The sequence below is a fragment of the Neoarius graeffei genome, chromosome 10 (assembly GCF_027579695.1).
Source record: "Neoarius graeffei isolate fNeoGra1 chromosome 10, fNeoGra1.pri, whole genome shotgun sequence".
NCBI classification, from domain to species: domain Eukaryota; kingdom Metazoa; phylum Chordata; class Actinopteri; order Siluriformes; family Ariidae; genus Neoarius; species Neoarius graeffei.
The window spans coordinates 10982288-11002490 of NC_083578.1; the positions used below are offsets into that span (position 1 = coordinate 10982288).

General features: G+C 41.7%; 1 protein-coding gene across 2 annotated transcripts in view; it reads right to left on the reverse strand.

The window, feature by feature from the left end:
- Positions 1-5149, reverse strand: part of stx2b (syntaxin 2b) — a 47052-nt gene extending 41903 nt beyond the window's left edge. For both annotated transcript variants that reach the window (XM_060931276.1, XM_060931275.1), the window contains exon 1: positions 4821-5149. In XM_060931276.1, the coding sequence (XP_060787259.1) occupies positions 4821-4850 (30 nt within the window). In that variant the 5' untranslated portion in view covers positions 4851-5149. The remainder of the gene's footprint in view (positions 1-4820) is intronic.
- Between the last annotated feature and the right edge of the window lie 15054 nt (positions 5150-20203).

A 20203-nucleotide genomic window follows, 5' to 3' on the forward strand; every position in this document is an offset into this window, starting at 1 on the left:
CTTTTTCACTCCCCCCCCAGGCTACCGTGGGAACCACCGGAGTGCAAGACAGAGGCAATGCACACAACTACAGACAGGAAGCAAGGCGCAGGCAGAACACACACACAACACTGAACACACACACAACAATACAGGCCGTTACTCGTTACACTGCCATGATGCTACAAGCATGTATCTCTCAGAGGGAGCAGCCCCTCCCCCACACGCGCGCTGAGCGCAGAGACACAGAGTGTCACACAGAGAGTGCAGGATTTTCTTAGTCTGGCTAACGCGACTTCAAAGCTCTGCGAGCATTTGGTCTGGCAAAGATATTAAGCCCAACCATTTCCCAAAGGCATGGTTGACCCGCCTCTCTGAAATGCCTCAGTTTGCTACTGGTCGAAGCCAGAAAAGGCTGTGACGAAGCTTAAACCAATCACATCACTCTTTCCTCTGACGTATGTGACGCGACGGAAACTGCTTGAGTAACAGGAAGAACATATACCTCCAGGGCTGCTCTTTGCTCTGTTTTCAATGAGAACTTCCCGTTGGATGCTTTCAATACAGCATCTACCGCTGTGTCAAAGGCTTGCCGCTGCTCCATGTTCGTAATGTTTCTAGTGAATGAAGCGCTTCCGGCATAGATTCTGTAAACAATCTATGGCTTCCGGTCGCAGTTCTACTACGTCACTGCCTTGAACACGCCTCTACCCAGGGCCGTTGGAGATGCTCAAAGTTGATTGGCTCCCGATTTTTCGGGAGCTTGGAAGAGCTGTAGATAGCTTGCCTTGCCAGACTAAGCTCGCAACAGGCCCTCGTGTTGGGTCACGCTTAGGATGGGCGGGCCCAGGCTAGGATTTTCTCAGAGTGCTCCCTCCAAACAACGGGGATTTACACGAAAACGGAAGGAGATATTCACAAAATTCTTTCACATTGAGCACTACAAGGCTCTGATGAACACATTGATGTAATTTTCTTGTCTCTAGTGTAAAAAATGATATTAGGTAGGCTATCCAGCGCTGGATTTACATACTTTGCAGTTTAACGTTTGATACATTTTAGAATGTTAAACTCGTCGCATCTGTGCTCAGTGCTTTCCTAAATTGTTGGCCGCAAGAAGCCCTCGCACGAATGCGCTTTTTTCGTCGTTCGCATGCCGAAAAATTCGCTCACAAATGCGAGCGAAATGTGCGCACTGTAGAACCCTGGCTGTCAGTCCCCACTCGCTTGCTCACTCGAGTTTGTTGACGGTGTAGTGGCTGCTGCTTTATGTCCCGGGGCTCCCTCATGCCTGTGTTACCTTCTGGCTCTCCCCTTTTAGTTATGCTGTCGTAGTTAGTTGCCGGAGTCCCTGCTTGTACTCAGTGAAATATGTATACTGTTCCTACTTATCCAGGTGACATTGGGCATACCCAATAACCTGTGTTCCCCCCCCCAAAATCTGTCCCTCTGAGTTACATGTTGGTCCTGAGATTGAGATGCTGACCTCTTCTGCTCCTCGGACCTGCCTGATCCATCCTGGTGCCCTACGTCTGGCTGGAGTCTCATCGCATCGCTCCTGTAGAGGACGGCCCCATGTGGACAGTTGAAAGTCACACCTGGAGGATGCTCTGGACTCTTACAGTAATGCTTTTGTGGCTGAGGACTACAGTTGACTTGCTAACTTTAGGACTGCAGTTGTCATGAACAGTTTTGCACTCAAGTTTCCATCAACTAAGTTTATAACATCAACGAAACTGACTTCATGTTAAAACTGTTAATGTTATAGTCATGTCGTCTGTTGTTGCCCAAATGAGGATGGGTTCCCTTTTGAGTCTGGTTCCTCTCGAGGTTTCTTCCTCATGTCGTCTGAGGGAGTTTTTCCTTGCCACCGTCGCCACAGGCTTGCTCGTTGGGGATAGATTAGGGATAAAATTAGCTCATGTTTTAAGTCGTTCAAATTCTGTAAAGCTGCTTTGCGACAATGTTTATTGTTAAAAGCGCTATACCGTACAAATAAACTTAACTTGATACTGAAACACTGCACAAATCCTGCGCTCTCTCTCTCTCTTAAACATAATATTCCTTCATAAAATATGACTCATTTTATTTTATATGGATAATTTAAGCCCATCTAACTCCAATATTGTTAATAGACATCACAAATTAAAGACTGCACAAATTATGTATAAAGCAAGACATAACCTTCTTCCGGGTGAGGTACAAAATACGTTTATGGAAAGGCAGGTTGGGTATAACCTGAGAGGGGAAATGAATTTTAAGAGAGTAAATGTTAGAACAACTATGAAAAGTAGGTGCATAACAGTCTGTGGCGTGAAATTGTGGAATGGTCTGGAAAATTAACTCAAAAATAGCACCAACATAAAACTGTTTAAAAAATTATATAAAAACATGTTAATAAAAATATATGAGAATGAGGACAGGCAGACTATATAAGTGATGATGAAATTGAGAGCAAGTCTGTGACTGGTCTTCTTGTATTTAGTGTATAGTTATAGGTATGTGTATATGTATGTACTGTATATATGTATTGTGTGTGTGTCTATATGCATAAGTATCTGTATACATGATTTGATTTGGTCGATACCATGTTGGTATGTTTTCTTTTTTGTTTATTGCTTTTGTTTTCTTTTGTATATATAGTTTATTATGGTGGAAAGTGACGTTTGATTAGCGGTGGTATAGAGGGTTAGGATTGGATAAGTTATTACTTCTTCCTAATCCTTTCTGAACATTGTTATGTTATTGCCTTGTGGCTACGCTATTCTGTTTGTTTATTATGATGTTTTGATTATTGTATTTTTTATTTAAATTTTTATTTTTATATCTTTCTTCTTTATTGTTCAGAATAAAGTAATCAATCAATATAGTCTTACTTTGAGCCAAATATCACATCCATTGTAGCAAATGGAGAGGAAACACACCCTCATTTTCCTGTTTTATGAACGAATTCAAATTGTATTATTCTGCATTACTTAGTTGAAAAGACTGGAAGTATTTCTCATCAGATTTCTGAGTCATTATTGTTTTAACCTATTTCCAGTTGTATAGTGTAGCTCCTTTTTTTTTTAAATAAAAGACACTATTATACCCCCTAGTTTTTGGGTTTTTTTGTTGCTGTTTGTACTATAAAAAAAACACCTCTGTGAAACATGGTTGGGTTTTTCCCCCTCTACGAGAGATTGTATTGTATGTTCTTGTATAAATAAAATACAAGGGGGGAAAAATCCTGTGCTTGCACAACACCCAGGGTTAACTCCCAAACAACTTTCTGATTCCTACATAGATTTACATAGAAGACTAGATTCCTCACCGTGTATTCCAGAGCGGCTGCACAGGGCGGCCATCTTACCACAGACAAGGGGTATGAAGACTTACGCAAGCCCAGCACAGCCCACATTATGATTTACAGGAAATCAAAGTACTGACTTTGATGACAAGATGATGTGTGTGTCTGTTTTAATTGTAGATGTTTATATCAGTATGTTTAGTTTTATTTTAACTGCACATTGGAGCCTAGTCAAATGAAATTTCAATCTTCTGTGTCAACATATATTGACTTTGACATTATAATCAGCTTTGAATGTTCTTTTTGTAAATGTAAAGATATCTTTTTATCTCATCTCATTATCTCTAGCCGCTTTATCCTTCTACAGGGTCGCAGGCAAGCTGGAGCCTATCCCAGCTGACTACGGGCGAAAGGCGGGGTACACCCTGGACAAGTCGCCAGGTCATCACAGGGCTGACACATAGACACAGACAACCATTCACACTCACATTCACACCTACGGTCAATTTAGAGTCACCAGTTAACCTAACCTGCATGTCTTTGGACTGTGGGGGAAACCGGAGCACCCGGAGGAAACCCACGCGGACACGGGGAGAACATGCAAACTCAGCACAGAAAGGCTCTCGCCGGGCACGGGGCTCGAACCCAGGACCTTCTTGCAGTGAGGCGACAGCGCTAACCACTACACCACCGTGCTGCCCCATATCTTTTTATCCTTGGAAGTATAACCACATGTGATTAATTAAATGCTTTTTTTTTTTGTCACAAACTACCGTGAGTCGCTGTCACTGTTTTATACTATTACTTACTCGGGCAGTGCATTTGTTATTATGCTATGATGTGAGTGCATTAGGTTTTTGAGGTGGATGAAGTATTTCTGAAGTTTTTTAAAGCTGTTTATTTAACTTTAGCTTCCCCTACGGCCCTATCACATGTAAAAATATTTTCACTAAAAATTGGAAATAAATTGTATGGTTATTTGTCCTAAGGCCGCAGTTATCCATAAGTATGCAGTGTTAGGCTTCTCACAGCAGAGGAATTTCAGCATGCATCCTGTCTTACAGTCTGTAGTAGACTGAAATATTTTCGCCAAGCTATGCGTATTTTTTTAAAACATAAAATGATTATTCATCATTAATATCATAAATACATACTTCCGTTTGTTTTTTTTATATAACAAACCAAACCGTTTGAATATCGATTGAAATTTGAAGAAGTTACGATCATCTGAAAAGTACATATCGCTACCAGCACAATGTAATGGGTAAGCCAGCTGTCTGAGGTAAGATGGCCGCCATGTGCGGACGTTCGACTTCATTGACGGGCAACGGGGACGAGGCATCTAGTCTTCTATGGATTCCTACATCACCTCCGTGCACTATGTACACTATTTAGTGCACTACATATCCAAAATGGCCGTCGTTTGGGATTCAGCCTGAATTTAACTGCCCTGACACTAGCGTCTGAAATAACAGTTTGAGCCTCAAAAATTAAATAAAAAAAAAAGAAAGAAAAAACCTGCTGAAATTCTGGTCAAACTTATTTTACTTACCGATTTCAGTTCAGCCAGACGGTCCCTCATTTTTAATGAGCTTTAAACGGGGGAAAAAAAGTTAGCTTTCTGCTAATAAGTCGTGCCGGTTTGTTTCCATAAAAACACCGAAGTCCATCCCAGCTCCGAGTGACACATCAGCAGGCGGGTAGTAAATAAAAACGGACAAAAATTAACAGTCAGATAAACATTTTAAAAGGTCAGTTAATGAGAAAATGACTCAGTAAATGTGTTGTAAAGCCGCAGCCTCAGGGATGCTTCCTGTCGCAGCCTCAGGGATGCTTCCTGTCGCCACAGTGAGCGAGCGAGCGCGCGCGCTGCATGTACATCTCCGCTCGCGCGAGCAAGGAGGAATGAGCGCGTGCGCTTGAGAGCGGAGGGAGGGGGTGTGTCCTTAGTGTTTCCATGAAAACAAACAAACAAACAAACAAACAAACAAACATTTTAGATTGATCTCAAATCGTTTAGTTTTATTACAAAATTATTCAACGGCAAGAAAAGGAATAAATCAATCCACAATGCAATTAATTAATAATTGATCAATTTCAATCTAATACAGTTCTCTGTGATGTTTTGGGATATATGATGCCTAAATCCTGTCTTGTTTTTTTTGTACCTGGGTCATTTGGAGGGCACGGTGCATGAAAGTGACCAATATTTGGTCAGGATTCTTCTGGTGGCTGGGAAGAAGACTATATTTTACTAAGAATTGGCTTAAGTCTGACACTCCAAGTTACCAACAGTGGATGGCAATCATAGATGATATGTTGGTGATGGAGCATCTCACATCTCATCTCATCTCATTATCTCTAGCCGCTTTATCCTTCTACAGGGTCGCAGGCAAGCTGGAGCCTATCCCAGCTGACTACGGGCGAAAGGCGGGGTACACCCTGGACAAGTCGCCAGGTCATCACAGGGCTGACACATAGACACAGACAACCATTCGCACTCACATTCACACCTACGCTCAATTTGGAGTCACCAGTTAACCTAACCTGCATGTCTTTGGACTGTGGGGGAAACCGGAGCACCCGGAGGAAACCCAAGCGGACACGGGGAGAACATGCAAACTCCACACAGAAAGGCCCTCGCCGGCCCCGGGGCTCGAACCCAGGACCTTCTTGCTGTGAGGCGACAGCGCTAACCACTCAAGGCTGGTGTATATAACTATATCCAGGAGGACTCGTTTCATTTAATGCTATATATTCATTTACAAGTTGAAAATGAAAGAAGATGTTTATATAAAAAGATGTGGGAAATGGTTGACTGGACATATAAGGGAAGACATGATTAATCAGATGTCAGTAACATTTACTAAAACAGTCTCACACAGGCTCTGTTTTTGTTTGTTTGTTTATATCTTTTGTTATTGTCTTTTGGGTTGTTTTTTTCCAATACGATTGAGGAGATTGTCTTGTATTGACAACTATGAAAACTAAATAAAGATTGTTTAAAAAAAATCTAATACAGTGTTTGTCGGGCATTTTTATTCAGAATTCCACCCACTTTGGGTATATATGGGTCGGTCTCAGAAACTGGTCTCTCATTTGGGACATTATGGTCAAAAAATCTCATTTCATTATCTGTAGCTGCTTTATCCTGTTCTACAGGGTCGCAGGCGAGCTGGATCCTATCCCAGCTGACTACGGGCGAAAGGCGGGGTACACCCTGGACAAGTCGCCAGGTCATCACAGGGCTGACACATAGACACAGACAACCATTCACACTCACATTCACACCTACGCTCAATTTAGAGTCACCAGTTAACCTAACCTGCATGTCTTTGGACTGTGGGGGAAACCGGAGCACCCGGAGGAAACCCACGCGGACACAGGGAGAACATGCAAACTCCGCACAGAAAGGCCCTCGCCGGCAACAGGGCTCGAACCCGGACCTTCTTGCTGTGAGGCGACAGCGCTAACCACTACACCACCGTGCCGCCCCTGGTCAAAAAATAAATTTACCTAACACTCAATGCTTCTTTTGTCATGTTTAATAAGAATAAAGATAGCATCTTGCTTTATCTGGCCTCCACTGTGGAAAATTATTTTGATTACAATTCAAATGCTTTTGTAAAATTGATTTCCATATAAAATAACGACATCATGAAGAATTAAAGCCCCTCCTTCACAGATGAGTGAAAATATTGGATAAATTTCCTCTTTTTGATTGCTTGGGTTAAAAATGCCAAATTATGATGACTGAATTGATGATTCACTTAAATATGAATAATATGATACATTTTGGGTATTTGATATGGCGAAATAGGACACAATGGAAAAATCGAGAACACACCGGAAAGATGAGAATAACGGCGGTGGTAAAAGAACAGCGACTGTACCAGCTGAAGGTCGCGCGGGTCTCTGCTGTGGCGCGCGAGCAACGGGACATCACTACCACACCGCATGGAGCACGAGGCAGGGCCGGGGCAAAATGACCGGCCGTAGATTCTATCAAAAGTTCGATCTAAATTGACCGTGGTTGCAAAAATACGCAAACACTACAAAATATGAAAGTAAGATGAAAAAAAAAAACATTCTCTTGCCTTATACTGCAAGACTAAAACAAAATAAAACCGTCAAAACGCACCTTTTCAGTGATAACGTCCGAACAGATCACCTGCGTAACAGAGACCACAAATGGAAGCGCGATCAACTTCTAACTGCTGGAGTGGAAAATTCCATTCTACACATGCAAATTGTTAAATGTGTGTCTTTCCCGCACACAAATAACACGCTACGGTAAAAAATAGACCACGACTCATTTTATAGCTCAGAAATTCATACAAGACCAGCTACCATCGTAACATATTCTGTAAGAAACATATTCTATACCTAACTTTCAGCTTTCGTTTTAAAAAACAAAATCGCAGATTTATAACAAAATTTTTATATGGCGTAGTGATTTTAAGTTCCTACTTTTGGTGAGGTTGTGACCTTGACCCTGAGGCTTTCCGTTTAGATCAAAACACACGATGGTATTGGTTTTGGGTTTGCGGAAAATGGAGTTACAACGGTGATCAAATATTCTGCATGATGTTTTATTACGGTTATGATTATTCTGTGAGCGCACCAATCCTTAGGTGTATAAAGTTACAACTTAAAATACGATTAGTGATAACTGTAGACTTTTCAGTGGACTACAACCTTTTTAAGGGAATGCGATGTAGTCGACCATTTATCATGTCCCAGATCAAGCCGCCATTTTTCCACAAATTTGTAGAATTTTTGCCAAATTCTGAATATTCACATCAAAGATTTAGTTTTATCTGTATTATTTCTTTCATCATTTGATTTCAAATTAAAACCAACATCACCATTCAAAACCATATAGTTTATTGACTGTGAGTATATTTAGTGGGCTACCCCCACAGTACCCAGTTTCTGAGACAGACCCACACACACAGTGGGGCAAAAAAGTATTTAGTCAGTCACCAATTGTGCAAGTTCTCCCACTTAAAAAGATGAGAGAGGCCTGTAATTTTCATCATAGGTATACCTCAACTATGAGAGACAGAATGAGAAAAAAAAAATCCAGAAAATCACATTGTCTGATTTTTAAAGAATTTATTTGCAAATTATGGTGGAAAATAAGTATTTGGTCAATAACAAAAGTTCATCTCAATACTTTGTTATATACCCTTTGTTGGCAATGACAGAGGTCAAACGTTTTCTGTAAGTCTTCACAAGGTTTTCACACACTGTTGCTGGTATTTTGGCCCATTCCTCCATGCAGATCTCCTCTAGAGCAGTGATGTTTTGGGGTTGTCGCTGGGCAACACGGACTTTCAACTCCCTCCAAAGATTTTCTATGGGGTTGAGATCTAGAGACTGGCTACGCCACTCCAGGACCTTGAAATGCTTCTTACGAAGCCACTCCTTCGTTGCCCGGGTGGTGTGTTTGGGATCATTGTCATGCTGAAAGACCCAGCCACGTTTCATCTTCAATGCCCTTGCTGATGGAAGGAAGTTTTCACTCAAAATCTCACGATACATGGCCCCATTCATTCTTTCCTTTACACGGATCAGTCGTCCTGGTCCCTTTGCAGAAAAACAGCCCCAAAGCATGATGTTTCCTCCCCCATGCTTCACAGTAGGTATGGTGTTCTTTGGATGCAACTCAGCATTCTTTCTCCTCCAAACACGACAAGTTGAGTTTTTACCAAAAAGTTCTATTTTGGTTTCATCTGACCATATGACATTCTCCCAATCCTCTTCTGGATCATCCAAATGCTCTCTAGCAAACTTCAGACGGGCCTGGACATGTACTGGGTTAAGCAGGGGGACACGTCTGGCACTGCAGGATTTGAGTCCCTGGCGGCGTAGTGTGTTACTGATGGTAGCCTTTGTTACTTTGGTCCCAGCTCTCTGCAGGTCATTCACTAGGGCCCCCCGTGTGGTTCTGGGATTTTTGCTCACCGTTCTTGTGATCATTTTGACCCCACAGGGTGAGATCTTGCGTGGAGCCCCAGATCGAGGGAGATTATCAGTGGTCTTGTATGTCTTCCATTTTCTAATAATTGCTCCCACAGTTGATTTCTTCACACCAAGCTGCTTACCTATTGCAGATTCAGTCTTCCCAGCCTGGTGCAGGTCTACAATTTTGTTTCTGGTGTCCTTTGACAGCTCTTTGGTCTTGGCCATAGTGGAGTTTGGAGTGTGACTGTTTGAGGTTGTGGACAGGTGTCTTTTATACTGATAACGAGTTCAAACAGGTGCAATTAATACAGGTAACGAGTGGAGGACAGAGGAGCCTCTTAAAGAAGTTGTTACAGGTTTGTGAGAGCCAGAAATCTTGCTTGTTTGTAGGTGACCAAATACTTATTTTACCGAGGAATTTACCAATTAATTCATTAAAAATCCTACAATGTGATTTCCTGGATTCTTTCCCCCCATTCTGTCTCTCATAGTTGAAGTGTACCTATGATGAAAATTACAGGCTTCTCTCATCTTTTAAAGTGGGAGAACTTGCACAATTGGTGGCTGACTAAATACTTTTTTGCCCCACTGTATATATAGGGTGGCACGGTGGTGTAGTGGTTAGCGCTGTCGCCTCACAGCAAGAAGGTCCTGGGTTCGAGCCCCGTGGCCGGCGAGGGCCTTTCTGTGCAGAGTTTGCATGTTCTCCCCGTGTCCGCGTGGGTTTCCTCCGGGTGCTCCGGTTTCCCCCACAGTCCAAAGACATGCAGGTTAGGTTAACTGGTGACTCTAAATTGAGCGTAGGTGTGAATGTGAGTGTGAATGGTTGTCTGTGTCTATGTGTCAGCCTTGTGATGACCTGGCGACTTGTCCAGGGTGTACCCCGCCTTTCGCCCATAGTCAGCTGGGATAGGCTCCAGCTTGCCTGCGACCCTGTAGAAGGATAAAGTGCCTAGAGATAATGTGATGTGATGTGTGATATATATATATAAACACTGCTTCTCACTCTTGCCAGACTGAACAACTGAGCGCAAGATGAAATATTTTTTCCCCTTTGTGGATTTACTGTATATAACTTCATGAATAATTAATTTGGTCACAGTTTCCTCGGATTTAATACTAAATTATTAAACTGATGGTTAAAGCCAAGAGAAAAGGAATCCAGCAGGCAATCATGTCAATAATTAATACATTTAAACCTTATAAGACTTCAGTAGTTTCTCCAGAAGTCCAATTTTTATGTAAAATAAACATTTATGAAGGGGGGAATCCCATAAGCAATTATGTCAAAAAATAATAAATTATTCTAGACATCCAGTTATAACATTTATGTATTCCATTTGATGCCATACACCACTATACACTAAACCAGGTTTTTTTAAAAAATTATTTTTATTGTTTATTGCACATACAAGAACAAAATTGGCTGAACAAAATATAACACACATAAGACATGCAGGGGAGGCCTGAAACCTGATGGTTTGTCGAGGGTCTCCTCTTGTGAAAATAAAAATTACAATATTAGGGTCAACTTACATAAAGCATAAAGTTTAAAAAAAAAAGAATACATAGTAAAATAACAATAATGACATCGATTTACTGAAAAAAATGATAGGGCTAAGCTAAAGATCGACTTACTAAGCAAATCTAATATTAAACATGAAAACATCATCAATTATGAACAATTTATTAATAACAAGGATTTGGAAAGATGGATCAGTGTAATTTAGTAGTTGGATTATTCAAGATTTCCTTTATCAGTTGCTAAACCAGGTTCTCAAACTTTTCTGCTTTAAAGTGCTGATGACACGTTTTTGACATCTTTGGCGATGTTTTATAACATAAAAAGTAATTCCCGATGATCCATATATTAATTCACGAAGGCGCCTATTTTACAAGTTATGATAAAAAACGCGGCTATTTGGGCAAATTTGACGGGACTGCAGCACCCAGGAGACGAAAGAGGAGGAGGGGCTACAGTATATGATGTCAGCGAAAGAATCTTCCTCCTCACTTACCAGTTTGTTGTTGATGCGAGAGGTGTTCAGTTTATCATTATTAGTATTATTATTATACATTATTATTAGTGCTGTCAAAAATGTCGCGTTATTAACGCGTTCACTTGACTCAATTTTAACGGCGATAATTTTTTTATCGCGAGATTAACGCTCTGTGACATGATGTAGGTTTTTCATAAGCTTTTGAAACTGCCAGGAACTTGGAACAGAGACTTTGCTTAGAAAAACGATAGCAGCTAGACCGTAATGCCACGCCCCGCACAGCCAGAGTCCTCTGCCCTCCCCCCAAAGAACCAGCGCGGGCAGGGCGCGCTCGCCCTGCGCCTCGGGACGAAGAGCCACGGTGCTCGGCTTAGGTTTCGTTTTCCCATCGGCGGCTCCAGCCCGACTTTGCAGTGGCTGTGACGTGTTATGCTCTGCAATAAAAAAAAAAACATTGGTACAACCAGTGCTCGAACTATGCCGATATTTTCGGGGGTGTGTGTGTGTGTGCTTGCGCTTGTCTCAGAATGCGGATCTCCATCGCGCGCTCTGAGACAAGCGCGTGCTCCACCGCGGATCTCCATCGCGCAGATCTCCACTGTTGGCACACTTCCTTTCTACTAGTTTGTGTCCCCAACCTGGCAGCAGCAGTCGTTGTCACATCGGTTTATTTTATCTTTGATGTAAACACAACACTTCGGATATGCAAATGCTTCCCGTTACACACGATTGCTATGTCAATAAACATCATTTTGCCAATATTTTAGAGACCATCCAACATTTCGCAAATCATGTTTTCAAGGGATCTCATGTCTGTTTCAGGGGATCTCGGATCCCCCGAGTACCCCCGTAGTTCGAACGGTGAGCAAGCCCATTCACTTTTTTATGCTGATAAGAGAATTACAATGGTTTTTCATGTGACAAAAATGTGCGATTAAATTGCGATTAATCGCGAGTTAACTATGACAGTCGCGACATTAATCGCGATTAAATATTTTAATCGCTTGACAGCACTAATTATTATAATATTATATATATATAGTTATCATGCCTTCGCGTTGTGTTGCCGGCTTTTGCTCCAAAACCCACAAGGATGGGGTAAGTTTATTCAAGTTTCCCAGAGATCCTGAGCTGCATGCGAAGTGGGTGAAGCAAGTCAGGCGCACTCGTGACAAGTGGGAGCCCTCACCAACATCCGTCCTGTGCTCTGAACACTTCGATTTGGATTGTTTTGACACCCTTCCCAGCTTAAAAGAATCTCTTGGGTGTGCAGTTCAGCACAAACGTGTGCTGCTACCATCAGCAGTGCCTACAGTATTCCGGAGGGGGTCTACTAGTAGCTATGCCGGATCCAGCAGTCGCCTGGGACAAGGCGACTCCTCCAAAGACAGTCCAACTGTCAGAACATGTGTTGAGAAACGACATAAGATAAAGGTACGTAGAGCTATAGAGTGCTCCGACATGATGCTAAAAATAGTAACCATGCAGTGTGCGCGGCCATCTTGGAAGTGACTCGCTCCAGAGCGCTCATAGAGTACACATTCATGATAATCATAAATGTAATCATAAAGTCGGCGTGATATCAGTCACGTATTTGCTTGTGAAAGCTTGTTTCTCAAAGCAAACACTGAGGGAAAGCTAACTTAGCCAGACAAGTAGGCTACAGATTGTCATTTGCTTACGCTGATGTAGGTTATCAAATATTTTGCTTCATTCAAGGATAAAACTAAGAAGCCATAAACTAGAAGACGTGCCTGCCAATATTATCCTAAACGTATCACGGATCAGGCGTAGTCGTAAGCTTATTATGTTAGCCGTTTACACGCTCCATTAGGAACTATGTATTCAGTGTAGCATACGGCTTACATGATATAAGCAGTGTTTACACATGCAAGACAACAATACACAATATTAAAATATTGATTCTGTAACATTTTGAACAAATAAGGGTTGACCTACCAATCCTTGTTATCCAACCTTGTGGTGTTCAATGCTGGGCTGTCTGCCTGTCCGCTGTCCATCTCGGGGTCGGAGTCGCTCTCAGATTGCACAGTAACAGGTTCAAACCTGTACGGTTGGATGCACCCGTGTTCGTCATCACTTGATTCTTCCGATCTCTCCCACTCACAACACAATTCTAGACTCCCAGAAGAGGAAGAGCTAGAGAGTTCACCGGCGTTTTCATGCGCCATTTCCATTGAGTCGAACAGCCAGTGAACCGCAGCGTGTTCTTCCGCTGACGTCACAACATGGCCGCGAGCCACGGACCCAGTTTTCTTGCGCTGTGCAATTAAAAGTTGGATATTCGCGTAACAACAGCTTCTTTTCACGTAATTATAACAGAAATCTAACATGTTTGCCATGTTGTATAGTTTATTTAAGAAATTGCATAGAGTCACGTTCGTGTCATCAGCCCTTTAAGGCCCACCTATTCATACTTGTAACCAGGGTGCGATTTGTCAAAAAACCAGAAGGGGGGATGTTTTTTTAAAAAATCATGAAACGTCACAAAATTAAGGTAACAATAGGCTAACAGCTCAGTAACATCCGATGATATCAAATGAATAACACTAAATGAAAACGAACACTAAACCAGAGATAGTAAATTCATCTTCCTATCTCTCTGACTAAATACACGAACACTAACACACAACAAAGTTCGCATTGCTTGTCGCGTTGCTGTGATGTTTCTCTCCCTCCGGATTAAATGGACAGTGACTCGAAAATCACTAAAATACATGAATACTAAATGAACAGTTTGCTCTGATGGCGCAGTTCACATTGTGCGCAGCTTTCCGATTTAAACTGTTTTTTTTTCTCATCCTTATACTTCCTGTTTCATGGACTGTAACGGATTTGCTTATTTAGTAATTTTAATACAGAATTTACTTTGAAATTATAATCAGACACTCCAACGCCCCCCCCCCCCCAAAAAAAATCGGCCGTGAAAAAGGCGGCATCCGCCAAAAGGCGCGCTGTTTGCATCCCTGACGGGGTTTTATTGACGGGGTTGTCTCCGAGGATTTTTTTTCAGCAGAGATAAAAACCAGAGGGGGGGATGATCCCCCCCAGCAAATTGTACCCAGCTTGTAACGAGTCAGGGCCCATTAAAAAAGATCCACAAGTATTTTGGCTCATCTATTCTCATCTCATATCATTATCTCTAGCCGCTTTATCCTTCTACAGGGTCGCAGGCGAGCTGGAGCCTATCCCAGCTGACTACGGGCGAAAGGCGGGGTACACCCTGGACAAGTCACCAGGTCATCACAGGGCTGACACATAGACACAGACAACCATTCACACTCACATTCACACCTACGGTCAATTTAGAGTCACCAGTTAACCTAACCTGCATGTCTTTGGACTGTGGGGGAAACCGGAGCACCCGGAGGAAACCCACGCAGACACGGGAAGAACATGCAAACTCCGCACAGAAAGGCCCTCGCCGGCCACGGGGCTCGAACCCGGACCTTCTTGCTGTGAGGCAGCAGCGCTAACCACTACACCACCGTGCCGCCGCTCATCTATTCTATTAGAATCTAATAATCTATTGTAACGTGTATTAATGGGATGCAGCATCACTCCCTGTTACAGATGGGAGCCCAGGAATTAAATAAGTGCAATTTGATTGTGGGTATTGTATTTAAAACTGTATGGATGTACCAAAAGCGAACATAAAACCATGCATGCGGGTCATTCTCAGTCAAAACGGATTAATGATCCAAAAGTGGAGTCTGGTTGATTAACACAAGAACTTACTGCCATGTTTGTGTACAACAAACAAGCAAGTTATTAAAATCAAGAAGTACACGCAAAAGAAGTGGCTATAGAAACCACTCAATGGGATTAGATCCTTACACGCTAACAAAGAAGGATTTTTCCTATGAGTTGGAAAATGATCCATCTGTTGAGTTCCCCGACATCTCAGACTACCTGGTGCTGCAGACATCGTTCTGCACGGACACACAGATGAAAACCTGGAAGAGCATGGAGGAGTACAACTTTTTATATGCGGCTGGGTTAAAGATCTGAGGATCAGGACACTACAAGATAGACAGCGGTAGACGGATCTCAGTGCAGGAAGAGTGTTTATTAGCAGGCGTGATATTTAAGTCAAGTTTATTTTTATAACGCTTTTAACAATAGACATTGTCACAAAGCAGCTTTACAGAAAATTAATGAGCTAATTTGATCACTAATTTATCCCCAGTGAGCAAGCCTGTGGCGACGAAAAACTCCCACAGACGACATGAGGAAGAAACCTCGAGAGGAACCAGACTCAAAAGGGAACCCACCCTCATCTGGGTGATGACTGATAACGTGATTATACTGTAAATAACTCGCTTCTATAACAGTGTCCTATAGAGTCACAGAGTACGACTGTGTCACCAGGAAATTCATTATAGTTTTAACATGAATTCTGTTTTGTTGAAGTTATAAACTGTTCATGACAACCAACTGCAGTCCTAAAGTTAGCAAGTCGACTGTAGTCCTCCGACATAAATGCATTAGTGTAAGTGTCCAGAGCCGTCTTCCAAGTGTTTTTTTTTTTTTAAATTTAACAAAAGCAGAATATTTCAACAACCTTATACAACCCCGATTCCAAAAAAGTTGGGACAAAGTACAAATTGTAAATAAAAACGGAATGCAATGATGTGGAAGTTTCAAAATTCCATATTTTATTCAGAATAGAACATAGATGGCATATCAAATGTTTAAACTGAGAAAATGTATAATTTAAAGAGAAAAATTAGGTGATTTTAAATTTCATGACAACAACACATCTCAAAAAAGTTGGGACAAGGCCATGTTTCCCACTGTGAGACATCCCCTTTTCTCTTTACAACAGTCTGTAAACGTCTGGGGACTGAGGAGACAAGTTGCTCAAGTTTAGGGATAGGAATGTTAACCCATTCTTGTCTAATGTAGGATTCTAGTTGCTCAACTGTCTTAGGTCTTTTTTGTCATATCTTCCGCTTTATGATGCGCCAAATGTTTTCTATGGGTGAAAGATCTGGACTGCAGGCTGGCCAGTTCAGTACCCGGACCCTTCTTCTACGCAGCCATGATGCTGTAATTGATGCAGTATGCGGTTTGGCATTGTCATGTTGGAAAATGCAAGGTCTTCCCTGAAAGAGACGTCGTCTGGATGGGAGCATATGTTGCTCTAGAACCTGGATATACCTTTCAGCATTGATGGTGTCTTTCCAGATGTGTAAGCTGCCCATGCCACACGCACTAATGCAACCCCATACCATCAGAGATGCAGGCTTCTGAACTGAGCGCTGATAACAACTCGGGTCGTCCTTCTCCTCTTTAGTCCGAATGACACGGCGTCCCTGATTTCCATAAAGAACTTCAAATTTTGATTCGTCTGACCACAGAACAGTTTTCCACTTTGCCACAGTCCATTTTAAATGAGCCTTGGCCCAGAGAAGACGTCTGCGCTTCTGGATCATGTTTAGATACGGCTTCTTCTTTGAACTATAGAGTTTTAGCTGGCAACGGCGGATGGCACGGTGAATTGTGTTCACAGATAATGTTCTCTGGAAATATTCCTGAGCCCATTTTGTGATTTCCAATACAGAAGCATGCCTGTATGTGATGCAGTGCCGTCTAATTATTGATTAAACAATGCTCACCTATTTCAATTGGGCTGATTTTAAAGCATTTTCAGCATTCTGAATATCTGGGTTCTAGGTATCATTTAGAATCTACCTATCACATCTGTTCTGTGTGCATTTTCTTACATAAAATAGTTTTTTTTTTAGTTGATTTTTATTCTCTCGACCTGTTGCCTCTGTAGTCCTGGCCTCTCCGTGCCTACTTGGTTCACCAGCAGGATCAGACTGGCTTATCTGCTGCTCTGAGGCTATAAAAACATTTAATTAAGGGTTAGCCTATTTTGCTGAATAACGTAACATGCTTGAAGCTTTTTTTTCCCCCTCACAATTTAACCTATATTGTGATTGTGTAAAATTGATAGTGATTTAGGCTAAATAAATTAGGCTATCGTGCTAACATCTTTCTGAATGTCTGAACAATTTAACATATATTTATCATATATCTGTATGTTATCTTTTACATTACAAATAACTATCTTAGTTTAAATAAATAACTGTTAGACCATCCTCTAGCTCAGTGATTCTCAAACTGTGGTACGCGTACCACTAGTGGTACGTGGGCTCCATTCTAGTGGTACGCCAAAGAATCACTTAATTAAATATAAATAAAATTAAAAAATAAAATAAAACGTGAAATACTATCCATAATATCCGAATGGATGAAAAATATCTTATCAACCGATGACAAGAAAATGAAAGCGCAGATGCTAACGACAGTGGCAAAACCAGCCCCAGAACTGCTAGGAAATGGCAGAAACCAGTGAGGAGGAAGTATGACGAAAAATACATAAAACTGGGATTCATTTGGAGCGGGACAGAGGAGCTGCCCAGGCCGCAGTGTGTTGTATGCGGGGACGTTCTGAGCAATGAGTCCATTAAACCATCGCATCTCAAACGGCATCTTACAACCAAACACAGCACTAAAGGACAAACCAATGGATTTTTTTTTTTTACGAAAACGTGATGAACTGAAGCAGTCCAAGTCCACCATTCTGTCCTATGGTACACCTGTAGCCAAAGCACAGGAAGCTTCATATCGTGCCAGCCTCCTGATCGCCAGAGCCAGTAAGCCGCACAGAATCGGGGAACTGCTGCGTTTACCATTAGCCAAAGAGATGACACGTATCATGTGTGGAGAGAAAGCTGCCAGAGAGTTAAACTTGGTGCCGCTTTCAAATGACACCGTGTCAAGGAGAATAAATGACATGGCTGACGATGTTAAAAAGACACTGATTGAGCGCATTGAGAACAGTAGATATTTTACCATACAGCTTGATGAGACTACAGATGTTGCAGATTTGGCCAATTTATTTGATTCATTATTTAAGTACAGTGTTTTATTTTCCTATATTTAAACAGTGTTACTGTTCAAAGTACTGTGTGTAATGTTACAGTGGCCAACAATATTAAATATACTTGTTAAATAAAACCTCCGCCTTGTTTTTAATGAATACTTAGGTCTACTACGCTACTGTATTTTAATGTTGGTCATTATGGTGGTACTTGGAGAGCCAAATATTTTCTGAGGTGGTACTTGGTGAAAAAAGTTTGAGAACCACTGCTCTAGCTGTCCCTTCAGTAGTCATGGCCTCCTCGGGATCATCAGTAGCGTCAGAAGAGGTTTGCTGCTCCGATGCTACAAAAACATTCCATTAATGAGATGCTATTTAATGGGAAATTTGGTTTCTGAATTTATTCCAATCGTGAATTCGTGAAATGCACACAGTGAATACACAGTGAGGTGAAGTACACACTAAATTATACCTCTAAATTATGTTTATTATTGTCAGCTTGAAACTGGATATTTGTAATTAATGGTGTGTCTTGGGCTCTACAAAATAAATTATGCTAAGTTGACATTGCAAATGTTACGCAATAGCCTTACACTGACAGTAGGCTACAAAATTATTTCCATATCTCTCTTTACTGGCTGCAACTGAGGTCTGACCTCTGGAAAACAGGTCTGTTACAGTAATTTCACACATTTGGCAGCATCTTCCAACGCCTTTCTTCTTTTTGTCCTGGCCTTTTCGGCTCCACCTGGCCTCTTCCTGCCCTCCATCACCACTGACTGACGCTTCGCACTATTCTGTTGCTATATTTAATTTTACCACTCCAAAAAAGACGACTCATGGGCCCAACCAACTTCAACATTTGGGAGGGGAGAATTCATCAGATGGTAGAACCCATCTAATTTACTGCGCTGTAGGGGCTGCACTGGCAGTTGAATAGAGAATGAATGCAAGAAGATTATTAGATAAGTGTCAAAATTATTTTTCCCATCTAACCGGCCCAAATTTGAGACCGACATGAGCCGGCCCATCGGGAATCCTCCCGATTACCCACTCCGGCTCTGTCCGTGTGTGCGCGCAGGTTTACCTTTGACAGCGCACTGACAGTTCCATCATTCTGTCGCTAAATGAACAGCTGATCACACCGAGGTGCTCGCTGACTGCCGATATTTATTAGCTTGGTCCTGCATTTCCTTTCCTTCGTATATAACATAACGTCTTTTCTTCTCGCTTTCCGTTACTGTAGTCGGTCCTCCATTTTTCTCTCCTGTTTCAAATTTGTATCCCACAATGCCTTGTGAAAACAGGGAAAGCACACCACGTGACGCATGACAGTATCTTGAATCGGGTCATGGTGAAGCAGGAAAAAAATAGTGGCGAATTTAGGGCCATGTGGCCTGAAATTCATTAATTGTTCTATTTAAAAAAAAAAAACTAATAAAATTGGAAGTCTGTGATTCAAATTCAGTAGCTTTTGATCCACTAAACAAAAATAATTGGGTGTCGGGGAAAATTCTTTTATGACCTACACGTGAAAAATCTGAAAGGCAGTCAAGCTTTAAACCTTATCTAATAAAGTAATCAGAAAAACATGGCTTGATTGCCATGTTACATTAGATTAATGACATTTAGCAAATGTTTTTATCCAGTGTGGAACAACACCCAGAGCAGCTTGGGAAGTATTTGGCGGTTAGGTGCCTTGCTTAAGGGCACTTCAGCCATTCTTGCTGGTCCAGGTAATCGAACCAGTGACCTTTTGCTTCTCTAACCGTTAAGCCATGGCATCCCATGTCAACAGAAAACTTAACGAAGAAATAAACAGAAGATGAACATGAAGAAACTAGTCAGATTTTATTCATCAGATTTGTGATGTGCTGTAGATATTTAAGAAAGGTCATCTTTTTCATCTGGATTGTGTAAACGAGCAAACCTTCACCAGCTGTGCCAAAACCCCCATAACCCTGTGAGTGACTGTTCTGTGAGACAAGGTGTAGCAGCAAAACCAAGGCTAACAATAAAGTTTATTATAGTAGCCTCGTATAAAACTGA